Source organism: Ixodes scapularis, unplaced genomic scaffold (genome assembly GCF_016920785.2).
Source record: "Ixodes scapularis isolate PalLabHiFi unplaced genomic scaffold, ASM1692078v2 PGA_scaffold3__209_contigs__length_174095766, whole genome shotgun sequence".
Classification (NCBI taxonomy): domain Eukaryota; kingdom Metazoa; phylum Arthropoda; class Arachnida; order Ixodida; family Ixodidae; genus Ixodes; species Ixodes scapularis.
In genome coordinates, this window is record NW_024609868.1 from 85748582 (window position 1) to 85764368 (window position 15787).

Consider the following 15787-nt stretch of genomic DNA (forward strand, 5'->3'; position numbering starts at 1 on the left):
TAACATCCATGAAATCCGGCCTCTCTTCGCCTCCTCTTTTGTTGTGCCGTAAATGTTCTGGTCTATGCCTCTTTTACAAAATCTATCACTCTAATCCTAACCTAAGACAAAAACTACTCTTGAACCCATCTTTCATTTGCTCAAAAATAGACCACAAGTTTGAAGTTGGAATCCCTCCAGTGCCATACCTCTTGATTCCTTCACGTACAGATCATCAACAGAGTGGAACCACTTACCGACAGTTTTAGCATCAATACCATCAGTTGATTTGTTTAAACGACTATTACTAATTATGTTTTTAAAAATATCTCGAATTTTTTTTATTGCTGCTGGTTTTTGTTTATGTTTTCTTTGTCTGTAATTATGTGCCCATCCCTCTGTAATGCCCATCAGGGCCTCAAGGGTACTGAAATAAATAAAAAATAGATAAATAAATAAATAAATAAATAAATAATACCATCCATCCATCCACTAATTCGTCGTACGCAACATTCTTAGACATTTGTTCTATGACCAGCCGATTTCAACTGCTCGTTTTTTTACCAATCTAACCAGCTTGCCAGACTACCACCTAGCTAGCTCCCAATTAAAACCGTCTGTGTGAACAGACAACGAACGTCAAATGTGATCAGATGCCGAGATTGGCAAGACTGCTATGTGCGTGCAGGCGGCGGCTAGATGGGATGGTAGCTTGTGTACCGCGACTGCTTTAACCTCATGGACAAGTTTCACAACGGTGAACTAGCAGAGCACTGCGCTTCTCGTCAACATACTGCAATCAGGCTCAGTGAAGTCACCGGGTCGCAAATGCAAAGTGATGGAGGCTTCGGCGACTCAAATATATATATAGATGTGTCCTGTATTTCTGAGGTGTTGTGCACTATCCTTCATAGCTTTGCTGCGATTCACTAAGTGAAACAAAGATTGCGCAACAAGTCTTGGTTAATACGCTGATGCCTAACAAGCTGAACAAGGTGGCTGCTGCTTAACAAGCTGAACATGGTGGCTGCTGTGCAGTTACCGACCTAGATAATACTCGGGGACATTTCTTTGTGGCATTTCGAAGGAGAGGAGGGTGCATTCACGGCTTCAATCAGAGCTCAAGGTGGGCGAGGGTATGCATTCTCGTGTCTTTCAATGCATTAACGTAAAAAGTTGTCCCCAAACACAGTCCCAATGGCCGGCAGGCGTCAATGTCAGTCGTTGCTTCTTTGAGTCATTACTTCCCTTTACATGGCAACACAAAATGGCATTGTAAATAGTATGTCGAGTATCTGGGTCAACCAGCCTCAGCCATTTTGTCAAACAAGCGCCTCTAGGTACGTCTCCCATGGCGTACCTGCACTGCCAGTCACATGTATTGTATCTAAGGCTGCAGTAAATTTTGGACCTTAGGTTATGTTTTGAGAAAATAGGCCCTGACACTGCTTCATTTACTACTAAGCAAAGTAATTTGTTGCATGAAGGATTAGCCAGTGGGAAGTCAGTCTGCCCCAGGTAACGCAATGTCTCTGGTGAAAAAAAAAAAAAAATTTAAAATATTTGTGCAATATAAATGCTAGTTTTGGTTCTTTGCAAACACATGCCAGTATGTTGCCCAACCATATCAAAATGAGCAGGGGTGGGGACTGAGCCGAAGATTCTAGGATTCTAGGCGCAAGCTTTCATTCCAAAAGTTCCGAACTGGGGTGCACCAACACATTCAGGTACCAAACTTTACACGTGTCCTTAAAATCTCGGTTATTCAGCGCCTACACTGCATGAAGCATCTGTCAGTCCACGGGCCTCTCAGCAGAGTTTCGAGCCATCAATGAATACTGGCAGGAATAAAGTGTGTTCTTGGACCAACGACATAACTGAACACAAAAGGAAGGACCGCTGAAATCCAACTAAGGAAATGGTTGACAGATCCCCACATCACATTTGCTGCCATCACACCCACCCTACCAGAACAACGAAGGAATTCATGTTGTGGAAATGCATTGAACAGGAAATGTTTATGATCAGTACTTCAATCTCTGGCTTGCTACCAAACTACTCATACTGGCTTAATATGGACAGCATCTAAGAACTACAAAAACTTCAGTGGATTTCCTGTTAAAGTTTTGAGAGCCGCCAGAAGCCAGTCAAGAAAAGCACGGCATGTGGCAACCACACATTTATTTCTATAGTTCTTTTTAGTATAAAATATCCTATTGAGCAGAAACATATGAACTAAACATGCAATAATGCTGATAGAGGCCATCAATAATTCAGCAGAGTTCGAATACAGAGCTAACTTCTAGCTCACAGTATTGCTCGTTTACAAACAATTTCTCACAAAATAATATGTCACCTTGACTTATGATTGACCAACAACAAGGGCGGAGCCAAGAAACTGGGGCCTGTAGCCGAGAAGCCGAAACAACAGCGAGTTCACTACTTCTCCAGGATTGACTGAATCCAGGTACATATGGATGCTGTCATCCAACTCCTACGCAGGACACTACATTTTGCCAGCAGTGGGTGTGCCCGAAATTCGCTCACAGTTCAAGTGTGGTGTGGTGTGGTTTGAACCTCGTGCCAGTAAATACCATTGTACCTACCTAGGTTTCTGCTTGGTTATGCATTAGTGCACCGTGTGCATGACATGCAAAACGCTACAGTGGCCTTGAGCCCCCCCATCTGGACCGAGTACCTGGTTCTAGTGCCCGTGCTGAACAGGATGTCCCACAGAAAATATTTTACAGGTTTTTTTTTTTCAACACAGAAATAAACTATGCATCGCCAAACACCGATTTTCCGCCCAACCGTAGTGCCAGCTGTCCCCCAAACCAGACGCCAAAGTTTCAGAAGTAACCGTTATCTCATTCAAACATTATAAATAGGATTCTGCATTTTCGGTGTATTTTTCTCAAATTCGGGGGTGGTTTTCTGGGGCTTTATTTTTTTCCCACACATTTGGAGCTTTTCAATATCAATTTTTGGAGTACGACAAAAATTCGGAGACTACAGGAGTTTATGTTAAAGAAAATAGTGCAAGGGCATGGAATTCCTCAACCTTCAAGGAACATAAGTGTGGGCCGAATACTGGAAAAATGTCCCCGTACCGATAATAAAAGAAAGCAAAATAATGTGTTGGGTCTTCAAGAAAATAGCAGCTTCGAGGGTGGTTCATGGGGGCACTACATGTGTTCCAGGTGAACTGGAGTTTATCTGTATCTTTATTTACCGAAAACACAGAACCCTAGTTATAAGTGATTGTCTGAAATTTTCAATGAAAAAACGGCGGCCGACAGAACTCTCAAATACATGGAGATGAATGGAGCCAATTACCGAAAATGGGCCAGAAATTTTTTTAACATTACGCAACTTCTGAATCAGACAACGGTTAGTTCTTAAACTTGGGCATCTGGTTCGGTGAGTAGGCGCTACATCTAGGCGAAAAATTAGCGTTCGGCAATGCATACTTTATTTTTATAGTTAAAATTCTTTTTTTTAAGAGGGACATGTTGTAAAAGCACCCAGGCAGTTCTGCCCACAACTTTCGTAATTAAGGCGCAGAAATCGACTCAGGAGGTCACGCGTGTTTCGGGTAAATGAGTGGAGCTGATAAGGTCCCTGGGACAGCCAAAGTGTGGTGCCACGTAGTCTCATATCTTAGGTCTATCCATGCAGTAGAACCCAGACGAGATTCATATTTCCGTCACTACATTTTGTCGCGCTGTAGTAGTCAACGACTTCGGTCACAACATGACGGACTACCTCGTGCCCCAGCCAGTTGGAAGGCTCATGTAATCCATGAGCAGTCTCATTTCAGTTTCCAACCCTACCTACCACAGGCGTAGGGTTGGCGCCCACAAACAGAAACTGGAGGTTCTTTCTGACGTGCTCGAGTAAGTGCGGATCGCTAGACATGCTTGGGACCAAAGGAATATTTTCTTTTTTGCATAAAGCACACACTGTCTTCGAGGACACGGCAATCAGAAAAATGGGGAAGACTCGGATCTTGGATTGCCGTGTGACGACAGGTAAGCTTTTCTTGCTATATGAAGTTTATGTTAATTATAAATATGTAGAGTTGTAAGAAATGAACACCTCATTTGGGAAATCACTAAGTTTGAATTAAGTGGTTTTCAAAACATGCCTCAGCTCATAGATTTTTAATTTTAAGGGAATTTTAACTTACGTGCAAAGTAGTATCGTTCAATGTGGGACTTCTACAAGGGGAGTACCATAAAAATTCAAAATTCATTTTATTATTACAAATACCAGTCACTTAGAGGTTGGCACATATGCCTACCATCTTGACAAACTCCCCCAGGAGCCGAATGCCCCTGCACCACATATGTGGCAGGCAGCTTCTCCATGCCCTGCAGAAATCACATTTTGGGATTGCCTCACACCTATGCCTGGATCGCCGCTTCCACCTTATCAATATCCGCAAACCAGCATCCTCGCAGGGTATTTTCTTCATGCCACCCAACAGATGATAACCACTGAGGGACCGATCAGGCCATATCCATGCACGACCAGCAACGACTGGTCCTACGACATGTCAAAAACCAGCAAAACCCCATTATGCGCCGCTCAATCACTGCACCGCGTGCATTCACATGAGGCAATGATTGCCGGTGTCTGATCGGCTCTGGCCATCTTCTTGGCACGTTGTACGACCAGTCAAATTTTTCGTCATGCACAGGTATGGCCTGGCCCCCCGTGGTTATCACAGATGGAAAGCACAAAAAGTACCTGTAAGGATGCCTATTCACTGTCCTTAACCCTGTAAGTGTCTTGGACAAATGAGCTCGTCGGCCGCTTTTTGGCTAAAAATGCCATGGACGAGCTCAGCTCATCCAGTGGTTTTTTCGGTAGCCCTCAATTCCATGGACGAGCTAGGCTCGTCCGAGCAGTTTGCGGCGCTGATCATGGATGGCAGCACTTGTTTTAGATGGCGCATTTTGTTTTTTTTTTGCCACCGCTGATTTTTGCATAATAAACTTTTGAAATTTTATCTGTATTACTAGAGGAATAAAACTTCTAAATAAAAAGAATATGGCACTTTTAGGTTACTTTCCAAAAAAAAAGAAAAAAGGGGGAACTTAGGGAGTTAAATAGACACTGACAGGGTATTTATGCTCGCCAGGGTTCTTATTTGCACATGACATACGAGAGCCCAACTACCCAGAACACAATTTCCGGCTCGAAATTCGGTTTCTTTACGCCTGAAAACAGCCAATTGAGAATCGGCCGGTTCGAGTTGCGCTCACTCTCGTCTCCGCGGCCATGTGCCATATTCAATATAATAAAGTCGTAAGCACACACTCAATGTTAAAAAAAAAAAAAAATATGATGTCCATTTTTAGTGGCTTCTAAAAAGCTGCAAATACAGTGATTAAAGAAACAAAAGTTGCACAGCCACGTGACTTCTGCCAACTCTCTCCTCCTTTATACTTCTTCTTCCTCCCCAGTCCAGTTTCGGTATCGGTTCTGAGCAGTTGTGATTTTACTTTATTAAAAATATATGTACCGCTGTTGCAAAATATTGATTGGGTAGTCTTCTGACACCATAGTGAATCGCCTGGCAAAAAAAGAAAAAAATTTTGGGGTGTGTCAGTGTCCCTTTATGCGCTGGAAGCAGTTGTCCAGTTGTGCGCGTAAGGCACTCCCAAAAAGTGTGTCCAGCAGGGAATGAAAACGCTGCCGGACAGGTGGTGCAAGGGCATTTTGCTCCAAGAGGAGTTTGTCTAGAAGGTGGACATATACTGATCAGCCAAAACATTACGACATACACTGCGCAAATGAGCATGCCTAGCTGACGTGCCATCCGCATTATCCACCGCCTGCTAATGCGGATGGTGTAATTAAAGGCTGCCAGGGATACCGAGGGATCCTTTTGTCGACTATGTATGCATGTGCTGGGAAAAGCTGCTGATTTAGGTGACTCTGACAAAAAGCAGAAAGTGACGGTCTAACGGCTCGAAATAAGTATCTCGCCAACTGCAAAACTCGTCGGGTATCTGCCAGCTGCCGTCGTTAGTATGTATCAGAAGTGGAAAAATGATAGTGGAACCGTTTATAGGTGCTGAGGCGTTGCACCTTCATGCCTCATCACGGAATGTGGTCAATGTGGTCGTTGGAGGCTTTACCCTGTTGATTCAACGAAATAGGCAGCTACCTGCGGCTCACCTGACAGCTGGATACAATGCAGGTCAAGGTACAAGTGTTTCTGAGCTCACACTTTATCCGACTTTTCTGGATATGGGACACCGCAGCAGACAACTCTTGCAACCATTTTGCAAGCCAAAGATGAATCTGCATGGTGTAAGGTATAGGTGGTCATGATATTTTGGCTGATTAGTCTATGTGCCGACCTCTAAGTAACCAGTATCTGCAAAAAAAAAAATTAATTGTTAATCAATACGGTACGCCCTTCATAGAATGTGCTGATGCAACCACGAAAGTACACAAATGTGTACTTCATAGTGTCGACTATACACCCCGTGCGGGACCTATAGGGGCGCTTTGAAAGCGGCACGCAGCGCCGCGGCTGGCGTGCAATATTGAGAGTGGTAGCAGACGACAGCGTCTCATTGTTTTGGAAGCTATGGCAGTGCAAGTGCCCGTAGGTGGAGCGTTAGTTCTTCGAGCTATGAACTATGAAAAAAGGTGAAAAACTTGATCAAAGAGGGCACGTTTTTGACGTCAACGAACCGTTTGCTACGGCGACATCGGCCTTGAAGGCCAAATGTGTGCTTCAGGCGTGCGTCTCGCAAGAAGCTTACTCCATAACAATTGAGGTTAGTTCTCATTCTTTCATACTCAGAAAGTGATTGGTGCGTACGCACCACCCGTGTGAACGGGTGGTGCGTACTCACCACCCGTTCAAACTATTTAGAATCATCGATGGCCTACATAAAACCGTGGCGAGTGGCCAGGCGGCGTTCTTTTGTTGCAACCATGGATTCGGGTCACGATGATTCGCAGCAGAGTCGCGGCGTCTTACGCAATGCTTCACTTAAATTTCTCACGCGGTGTAACAACATCTTTCATCGTTTATGTTACTTTTCAAAACAAACTTTGGCATGCACTTCTGTTGTTACAGAGTCTGCAGAGCTTACTTAGGCAGGCCGGAAAGCCGGGCTTCGTTTTACAGCGAGGCTGTTTATGGCTAGGGTTCCCTAGACTTTTCGTGCGCAGTGACATAGCCTCGCCTATAGAGGATGCTACGGCAGTGACTAAAAAGTCTATGCTCGCACTGCCGCACGCGCACGCCTTCCCTGCATAAAAGATTCAATATAAACAACCAAAATAAAGCATTGATGAAAGCGTGTGCAAGATGCCATTTGTTTTAGGATTTTGCTTTAGAACAGTTATTGCGGCAGACGCCAGCACCACACGCGCATGCCTTACCCGTATGAGAGATACAAACTAAAAACCCAAAATAAAGGGTTGACGAATGCGCTGGCCAAAGCACGGGCAAGTCGAGAAACCGTCAAACGTTGTCCCCACGGGGCACAACATGTACTTGTTGGTACAACTGACCCCGCAGCACTTTATGATACCAATTAACAGCGCGTTAACAATGCAGGAGCGCACCGCGGGAGCAGGACTGGTATGGCGGCAGCGACACGGCATGGTTTTTGCTTGCTCGGATTCTGAACGACTGTCTTCTCTGATGGCCGCACAGCGGCGCGCTAGTCATCACGCATGGAGCATATGGTGCTATCTCTCTGCACCTGTTGGAAGAACCTCGACCTCTACCTGCTAGGATGTTTTCTTCTCAGAATAACTTGCTCAGATCCCATAACAACTGCAGGTTTGTTTGAAATCCAAATAGAAACATTAAATTCGACAGAGTTTTGCTTTTGCTCGTCTGACATGACTCCCGATTCTTCGAACTTGTTTTCACCTTAAGAACTGCAGTAAAACAGATCTGGCCCCTTGCAGAATGTTAACAATTTTCTCTTTTGTGGGACGAACAGACTTATATTCCCTTTAAAGAATAGTTGCCTGTTATTTTTACCAAAATGTACAAATTTGAAATCCAAAAAGCAGTTTTTCTTTTTCTTTGACGATTAAATTTTTAAAGAACTATTTCCTGAAGTGTGTAAAGTATGTGTCTTGCCTTATTTCTTGAGGCGACGAGTATAAACTTCACAGACACCTGCTGAATACAAATGGGCCCTGCTCAGAAAAACAAAAGGGAGGCTGGAACTGCCTGCTATCTGTCCACAGTATCCCCCAGATTTTTATTTCAATGCAGGTCATCATACTGCCACTGCATTTCATGTTGATAGTTTCCCCTTATCATGTTGGAAGTTCTCTTACCCCAACCACAATGTCCCAAAACCTATACTGCTGCTGTGTCTAGACAGCAACTGGATTTCTGTGACAAACAAAGCTCAGCACAGGTGAAGTGTAATCGGAACCTAGAAACGGCATTGTAGGTTTCTGTGATAAAAACACCTACCACGATTGTTGAATAAGGTGTATGTCGCAATAAAGTAATTATTGCCTTTCCCAAAGGCCAGTCATTTTCGAAGTTTGTATCTTAAAATGATGCGGCCAACAAAACGATAGGGGTGCTGCATGCACATTGGGAGGGAATGGAAACTCGACTCTCTCTCAAATTGTCAGTAGAAGCGTTGGTTCCGGTGGCTTCCTCCGCCTTTGGCAAGCTGAATGTAGGAACCGTCTTCGATGTACCCCAAAGCACGAGGCCCCGAATGTATTCCCAAGCTGAAATAAAGCCTGCGGCCCTATATGCATCCCAAAGCTAAGCGTGGGGCTCCGAGGCGGAGTGCAGCAGGGTGCCCTCACCTGTGACGGGTGCCTCAATGTCAATCATGGTCTTCTCCTGGCGTAGGAGAGTGGCGCCCTCGTTGATGATGCGCAGGGCGGCCGCCTCCTCTATCCGCCCCTCCAGGATGAAGTGCTGCTTCAGGGCATCTATCCTCGGCTTGCCCGTCTTCGAGTCAAACACCTCACTCAGAGTCAGCTTGTGACTAGGGGGAAAGGGGACACCTGCACACAACACAGGCAGAGTCAGCATCATCCACTGAGTACCACACCCTCCAGAATGCAACAACCAGAGTAGCTAAACCCAAAGCACTCCCCACCCTCCCAGTAAACAATGGAATTGCTCAAAACAAGTGTGTGTGAAAGGCCTTTCTTTTCAGCTGCTGCCCAATTCATGGAGCAGGCACTGCTCCATGAATTGGACACACTGCCGTAGTCCATTTCGCTGCAACTTGGCAAACAGTGAAAGCTATGGGGCGTGGGCAAATCAAAACAAATTTGAGGACTTGTGCACCAAACCAACAAAGGGCATCTGGCACGTCCCAGACGAGGATTGAGGGTAAATTTCGACCACTCGGGGATCTGACGTGCAACCAGAAGCTCGGTTACACGGCGCTACGGTGGAAGAGGGAGGTGTGCAAACAAGGCCAGCCTAGGCGGCAAAAGTTAGTTTGTGCTTCGCACATCTCCCGATGAGGGAGCTGTCAGTTTAGAGGCCTTCGCACGCGCTGGACGGCCTTGAAAACGCATGTGCAAATAAGGACGGCTTTTCGAGTGACTCCCGTAGGGTCTCCTACTACCGTCGACGTACTGCGCCATCTCACGGCATTTGTCAGAATTGCAAGCTAACTTTCGACCCACTCGTCCAAACGTCAAGGCAGCAGTTCTTCCATCACAATTAGACTATGTCATATTGCGGGCACCTCAGACAGGAGTTGAATTCACCAAAAGGGGATCCGTAAATCGGCCCTTTGCCTCCAAGCCAGTCGGAGCAGCACACGTGACAATGTTTCGTCGGAGTGCACTTCTCCTGCAAAAAACTGTTCTTCAATGCTCCGACTGGCTTGAGAGGCCCGATGTGTTTGCTCTTTGCCAAGTAATGCAGAAACGGAGCACAGAAGTCATGCAAATATTGAAATAAGTGGCATCTATTCTTCGTCTCTTTTCTATTATCTCACACAGATCAATTGCTATCCTGCTGTCTGTACACTTTACTGCAATGCAATGCAATGCGAGCCATAGGCAATGGGGAAGATCTTGTATGTCTGGGGAATTTCTCAGCCTTATCGGTAATTAACGTCTTAACAAGAGGTTTGTTCTAAATGTACTCACTTTTAAACTAGGATAATGGCCCCAAATTCAAACTTCTTTCAGAGAATTGCTAGTAATTCTATAAGTATGTAGAGTGAAGCTCCATTAAATTCAGCGAGTACAACAGAAGTTTCCATGATTGCAAGCAGCAGGATAAATATTCGGTGGCCTCTTTTCACACTTATACTTTTCCATTTTAAAAAGAATGTGAAGGGCCTCTAAAGTACCATCTTTTGGGTAATTTGTAGGATATCATTGTGAAATGATAGTCAAGATTTACGTTTGGTCACCCAAATCCCCTAGGTTTGAACAAGTTGACATGTTTTTGAAGAAACCCATTGCTATGCAACAAGTGTATTTCTTCTGTCACTTAATAGAACCAATAACCTTAAATCCATTTAGCAGAGACATTCGTTTGCACAACACCAGCCATATGTATGAAAAGCTAAAGATAGGCTAGACCGTTCCCTCACAAAACTCAGTTTGAAACAAAAGCCTTTTTTTGTCTCACCTCGAGAAATGTTGGTGTGTGTTTCAAAAGATCAATTAAATTCAAACGAGTTTTAGTTCTACTAAATCATTTCAAATGTACACATTTCCAGCCCATCAAATATTGGTAACAATCAAGGACTAAGTGTTTCAGAACATCACCCGAAAACGCCTTAATGTTCAAGGCAATAGTGCACAAGTCTCGTGCCTTTACACCGTGAAATGCAAACTTTTACGGGACGATAACACTGAAGTAATTATAACCGTAGCCATTTTCAACAAAGCAAGTAACCAGGAGACATCACTATTTTACGTCCTCAGGCAATGAAAAGCAATTTAAATCTCTCCCTCCCCAAAATCAACAGAAAGCTTTGTGCGACCTTCTTAACGGCCCGAACCAACACAGAAGGCAAACAAAGCCAGGCAACGATACCACAAGCTTCACATCTGTGACCCTGTGCATACACGAGCTCCCAACTGCCACCCCTCACTCCGTCTGACTCTAAAGTGACAAGACGGATGCCAAAGACCCAGGGCTCAATTGAGGGGCCGTTTCATTCTCGCGGGGGGGCTGCCAAGATGACACAGGACCAATGCCAGAAACAAACCGATATCCCCTTTGAGTTTGTGCGGGCATGCCAGCAAAGACGCTCCTTCCTGATGCACCACCGGCCTGCATCTCTGCCCCCGCCGTCCTTTAGGAAAGCCACTTCCTCCAATCGTAGTTCCGTGCGGCCCCACATTGCGACCTTCACCACTTTCCTCGTTTCGTATTGATGACCTTCCTGGTCGCTTCAATCGCCTGTGTCCCGTGAGCCGTGCCACTGGATTTGCGTATCGGACCATACCGACCCGTTCAAAAGTTTGCGGTTGGAGTTGCGCTGCCCGCTGCACGGGTCTAGAAACAGCCCGAATTCAGGACGTCACCAGTCTCTTAATATATTTGTATTCTTTTACTAGCTGAGTGAACCATCCAACTTGCAAGCAGTACAAAATATGGGCTGGAGCGAGCATGCTGCTTCCTCAAACTGCCTGTACACTTGTTGGAAGAGTTAGCTCCGTATTATAAATCAGAGCTGCCAATCTGGTGGACCCACTAGAAACACCGAAAACAGGTTCTCACTTTTTCAATGGAGCAGGGTCTGAGAAAGACCTTTCCCGAGTTAAATATAGGAGGTTTACTGTTTTACTCTCGACAAACGCGGGGCTATAGCACGCAGTACGCTGATAGCGAACCGCTCAGCCGCCTACAGCGATTCCCCGAATATCACTGCTGGCCGCTGGACTCAAAACATGAGCATGTTTTGAGATGCTCCTTCCCGCGAGCAGAGTCCGGCGGTTCACCTGCTCCGAGGGATAAGAGCGACCGGCGAGTGTCGAATTACCCGTGCAAAAGGGGCAAGGCGGTTTCTAAAAACACCGAAGGACGGGCCTTGCACCCCCCAGAAATACTACCATGACCTTAAGCCTAGCCCGAGAGCCCGTGCAATGCCGGCGGGAGGCACACCACCGCCGCAGCGATTTTTAGAAAGCACGGATTTCGCGAATCCCCGCCAAAGAGGGTCCGATGTTGGTGCGGAATTCTCGTGTAACCTCGAGTTGTCGCCACATTTCGCCGATCGGCGCGTCGCCCGACGCTATTACAGTCCCTCGCCTAGCGCTGAAACTCATCAAATTTTCATGCTCATTTCGTGCCACTCGGAAATTATAAAGGCTTCGTCCGAGACCTTTAAAAGGCGCCGAAACCTGTACAGCATCGCGCCGCCTAAGTGCGCCCAACGGAAAGACACTGCCCGGGGCACTCGCTTATTTTGCCGCAGAGAACATGAGTTCCCATGAAGTAAGCGAACGCGAAGATGACAAGCGACGTTCAGTCTCCGACGGCCACCGTCCGCGGCGCCCACAAAACAACGCGATAGCTCGGCAACGGAGCGGCCAAACTGAACGGAGACACATTTTGGGGACGGCTACAAGCATGCGTTAGGTTGCTTTTATGAAGGAGCTTGTATATCGGGCGGCAAAATGCCAGTTATAGTCCCGCGCATCCGATCAGCTGGGCTCGTTTTAAAGGGACCGACGGAGGAGGTTAGGCTTAAATCGCGAAGGGAGGCCTCCCAGGAAATCTGAACGACACCCAGCAGCGTTTCTCGGCGCAGCTAAGAGCACATTCCAGCCCCAAGTAAAGCATTTCTATGCAAACGGATAAAAGAGGCATCGTACTATCGTATTTCGAGGCGTTGGAGGACGTAAACCCGACAAAATGGCGCCAGTTCGTGCAAATACTCCCGGGCTAGCGGAGCCCATGGAGGGTAGAACTAGGGCAGCCGAAAACGACTTACTTTTCACGACCCGTTCCGTCGTTGGTATTTTTGCATTATTCGCCGACATGTTAATAATCCTAGGTGTTCACGTTACAAGAGACACATACGGATGACAATTATATCACTGCGATAAAGAAAGATAACACAATACTACGACTGCCACAAATGGCGTAAACAACAAACTCCTGTTTGCATGCTGCATTGCGCATAATTTTGCGCGCAGACTGGAACAGCCAATGGGGAAGCACCTAGCTGGCGGGGGCGCCTCTTTCGCCGCTCCGAGACCACAGGCGCGCGGATTGGATGAGCGCGCGTGACGTCACGCGAACCGCAGTGGGTTCGTCCGTTTTCAAATTTTGCCACCGAAATTCCCGGATAAAATACCATCTTTCACACGCGCCAACTCGTGAGTATTTCCTGCGACAAACGAAGATGTATACTCAGTTGAGCTGTTGGTGCGTGGATGCCACAAAGACAGGGAAATAACTTTTTAAAGTGCTGCACATGAGCGGCTTCGAGGAGCCCGCTTTCATCTAACGAGGAAGTCTGCTTCAAACGATTCCCAGATTCGTATTTCTCTGCTTCTGGCCTTCAGACACTCTAATTCATAATATCTGCTATGAGTACCTCATTATCTTTCTTTTATTTTCAGATAACCCACGAACTCTCGATTATTTTCTAGTGCCACGAGATTGTTTACATCGGACGCAGCCTCCTGAGCAAGGAGCTACACTGCGAGGCACACGGAATTGGCGGGAAAATCAAACTTGAGAAGGTTCGCGCGATGTTGACGAGTTGTGTAATATTCCTTCCAGGACTAATAAAAGTGAGAGATATACAAAATATTAGTAAAATTTCTGGACAGTATGGCTGTTACACCAGGATAAGCTCACTAATTAATTGCTGGCGGGTATCACCAGATGATTTCTAACTGCTCATCACAACCACCAAGGTTTTTTTTTTTTTTTTTTTTTTATCATTGCTTTAAAGAGGACAACATTTTATGACCTCATTAAAACGGAAAGGTATTAAAAGTAGCAGTAGAAAAATGCCTTTTACTTTTATTTATACATTCATCTCAAGTAATTACAAGCATGCCTTGGTCAGAAATCAGAGGCCGTGTTAGCAACAAAAAACGTAGAAAGAGTCCTTTTCGGGGGTGGCTCCATACCTCCTCCAAAGCTTTACCGACAGTGTTCTTTTGTGTCTGTGTGTGTGTGTGTGTGTGTGCGCGCGCGCGCTTGCGTGCGTGTGTGTGTGCGTGCGCGCGCGGCCGCTTGAGATGTACAAAGCGTCAAATCAACAAACAAAAAAATGTTTAATAAAAATAAAATAAGGACGAGCTCCCAGTGGTAGACTAAGCGACATACTGAGCCCGGCAGAGGTTCCCTCTTGCAGTTCGATTACACAGGGGAACGTAGACCGTGCCGGCCTTACAAGTGGGTGACCTGGGCGGTCGCACAGGGCTAAAGTGAACTGTTCGCTTTAACAGGGCACTGTGGCACAGGACGTCTTCAATTGGGGGCGGGGGGGATTGGGGGGGGGGGGGGGGGGGGCGCCGCGGCGCTCCCTATGAAACTTTTCTTTTGCTTTTTGATTTACTTGGTTACAAGTCTCCCGACACATGCTCCATCGCTGTTCGTTTGTGGAATGCTGTTCTCGGCTGACAAAACGCTTATGTTGGTCCACTACTCGCATGTTTATAAACAGCGCGATTTTGTCTCAAAACAATACTAAACGTAGCAAAAAGAAAAAAAAAAACGGATTAGTGGAAGGGCAACGCAGACACAGCGCGGACTTACAACTGAAAAATTTACTTGCACACGTTACAGCAAGTAAACATAAAAAGAACCGGATAGACACAAAAACAACCAACCCGATAAGACACACCCCTCCTCTATCATGCCGACACACGTCTACACGTACTTGCCCGACTTCCTAATAAAATAAACCTCGTCACTCGCTAGAGCTACGGACAGAGCGCTTACATACAGAGATGCCCGCATCACAGCTATAGCAATAAAAAAAACCTGGTCAATTCCCCTAGCACTGCAGCTAGGCTTGCTTCTGAACCGCGCTAAAATCCTAATGCCATCAAATATCGGACAACATGAACACCTATCACAATGGGCCGCAAGGAAAGAGAGTGTTCCCTCGCCCGCACACTCTGCCACGGGACAAGGGGATCAGGTACACCAACCCACAGGACCAGGCGACATATCGGTTGCGGAGGTTGACATCGCATTGCGCCCAGGGAGCCCGCCTCGATTAACAGCTGCGCACAGTCGCAACAACTTGGATGGTGCCGAAAACACTAAACTGGTACATTGCGCCTGCTGGCAACTTTTTAATACTGTGGGACACCTTGTGAACATACGGCAAGACCACAGATCTGGAAGTTGGCCTTTTTTCTCAAATCCGAGCAAAACGGCCCTCGAAGCACCTCGACCAGAAATTCCACAACACCCACGACTATACGCGGAAAGTTCTCAATTTAATAATCACCCTCTCCCCTCTTCCTTTACAATATATATATATATATTCTAAAGAAATAGGGGAGAGGGTGATTATTAAATTTATTACATCAAAGTTAGGGGAAGGAAAAGTGAAAGAGAGCTAATGAAAAATTGGGCCAGGAGCGGGGATCGAACCTGCAACCTTCGCGTATCCGGGGCAGTCCCAGCAGAAAACACACACACACAAAAAAAAAAAAAAGTGTTTCGCCGTGTTAAAATTGTTTATTGACGAAAACGTGATCTATGTGCACGAGACGAATTTGCGATAGAAATCGTAATGAACATCACTTAAATGTCATTTTAGTTGTCTGGCAGGTCCCATCCTGAATGTCATTTGAAAACCTGAATGTCACTTGGCGTAAATGCCAT

At 46.0% G+C, this 15787-nt stretch overlaps 1 protein-coding gene across 4 annotated transcripts in view; it reads right to left on the minus strand.

The window, feature by feature from the left end:
* Positions 1 to 13133, minus strand: part of LOC8052360 (serine/threonine-protein phosphatase 2B catalytic subunit 2) — an 80094-nt gene extending 66961 nt beyond the window's left edge. For 2 of the 4 annotated variants that reach the window (XM_029968544.4, XM_042292519.1), the window contains exons 1-2: positions 12921 to 13114; positions 8803 to 9006 (exon numbers count right to left, since the gene is read on the minus strand). In XM_029968544.4, coding sequence (XP_029824404.1) covers positions 8803 to 9006; positions 12921 to 12969 — 253 coding nt within the window. In that variant the 5' untranslated portion in view covers positions 12970 to 13114. Of the gene's footprint in view, positions 1 to 8802; positions 9007 to 12920 lie in introns of all 4 variants that reach the window. The other 2 variants (XM_029968545.4, XM_029968539.3) reach the window with 2 other exon arrangements.
* Between the last annotated feature and the right edge of the window lie 2654 nt (positions 13134 to 15787).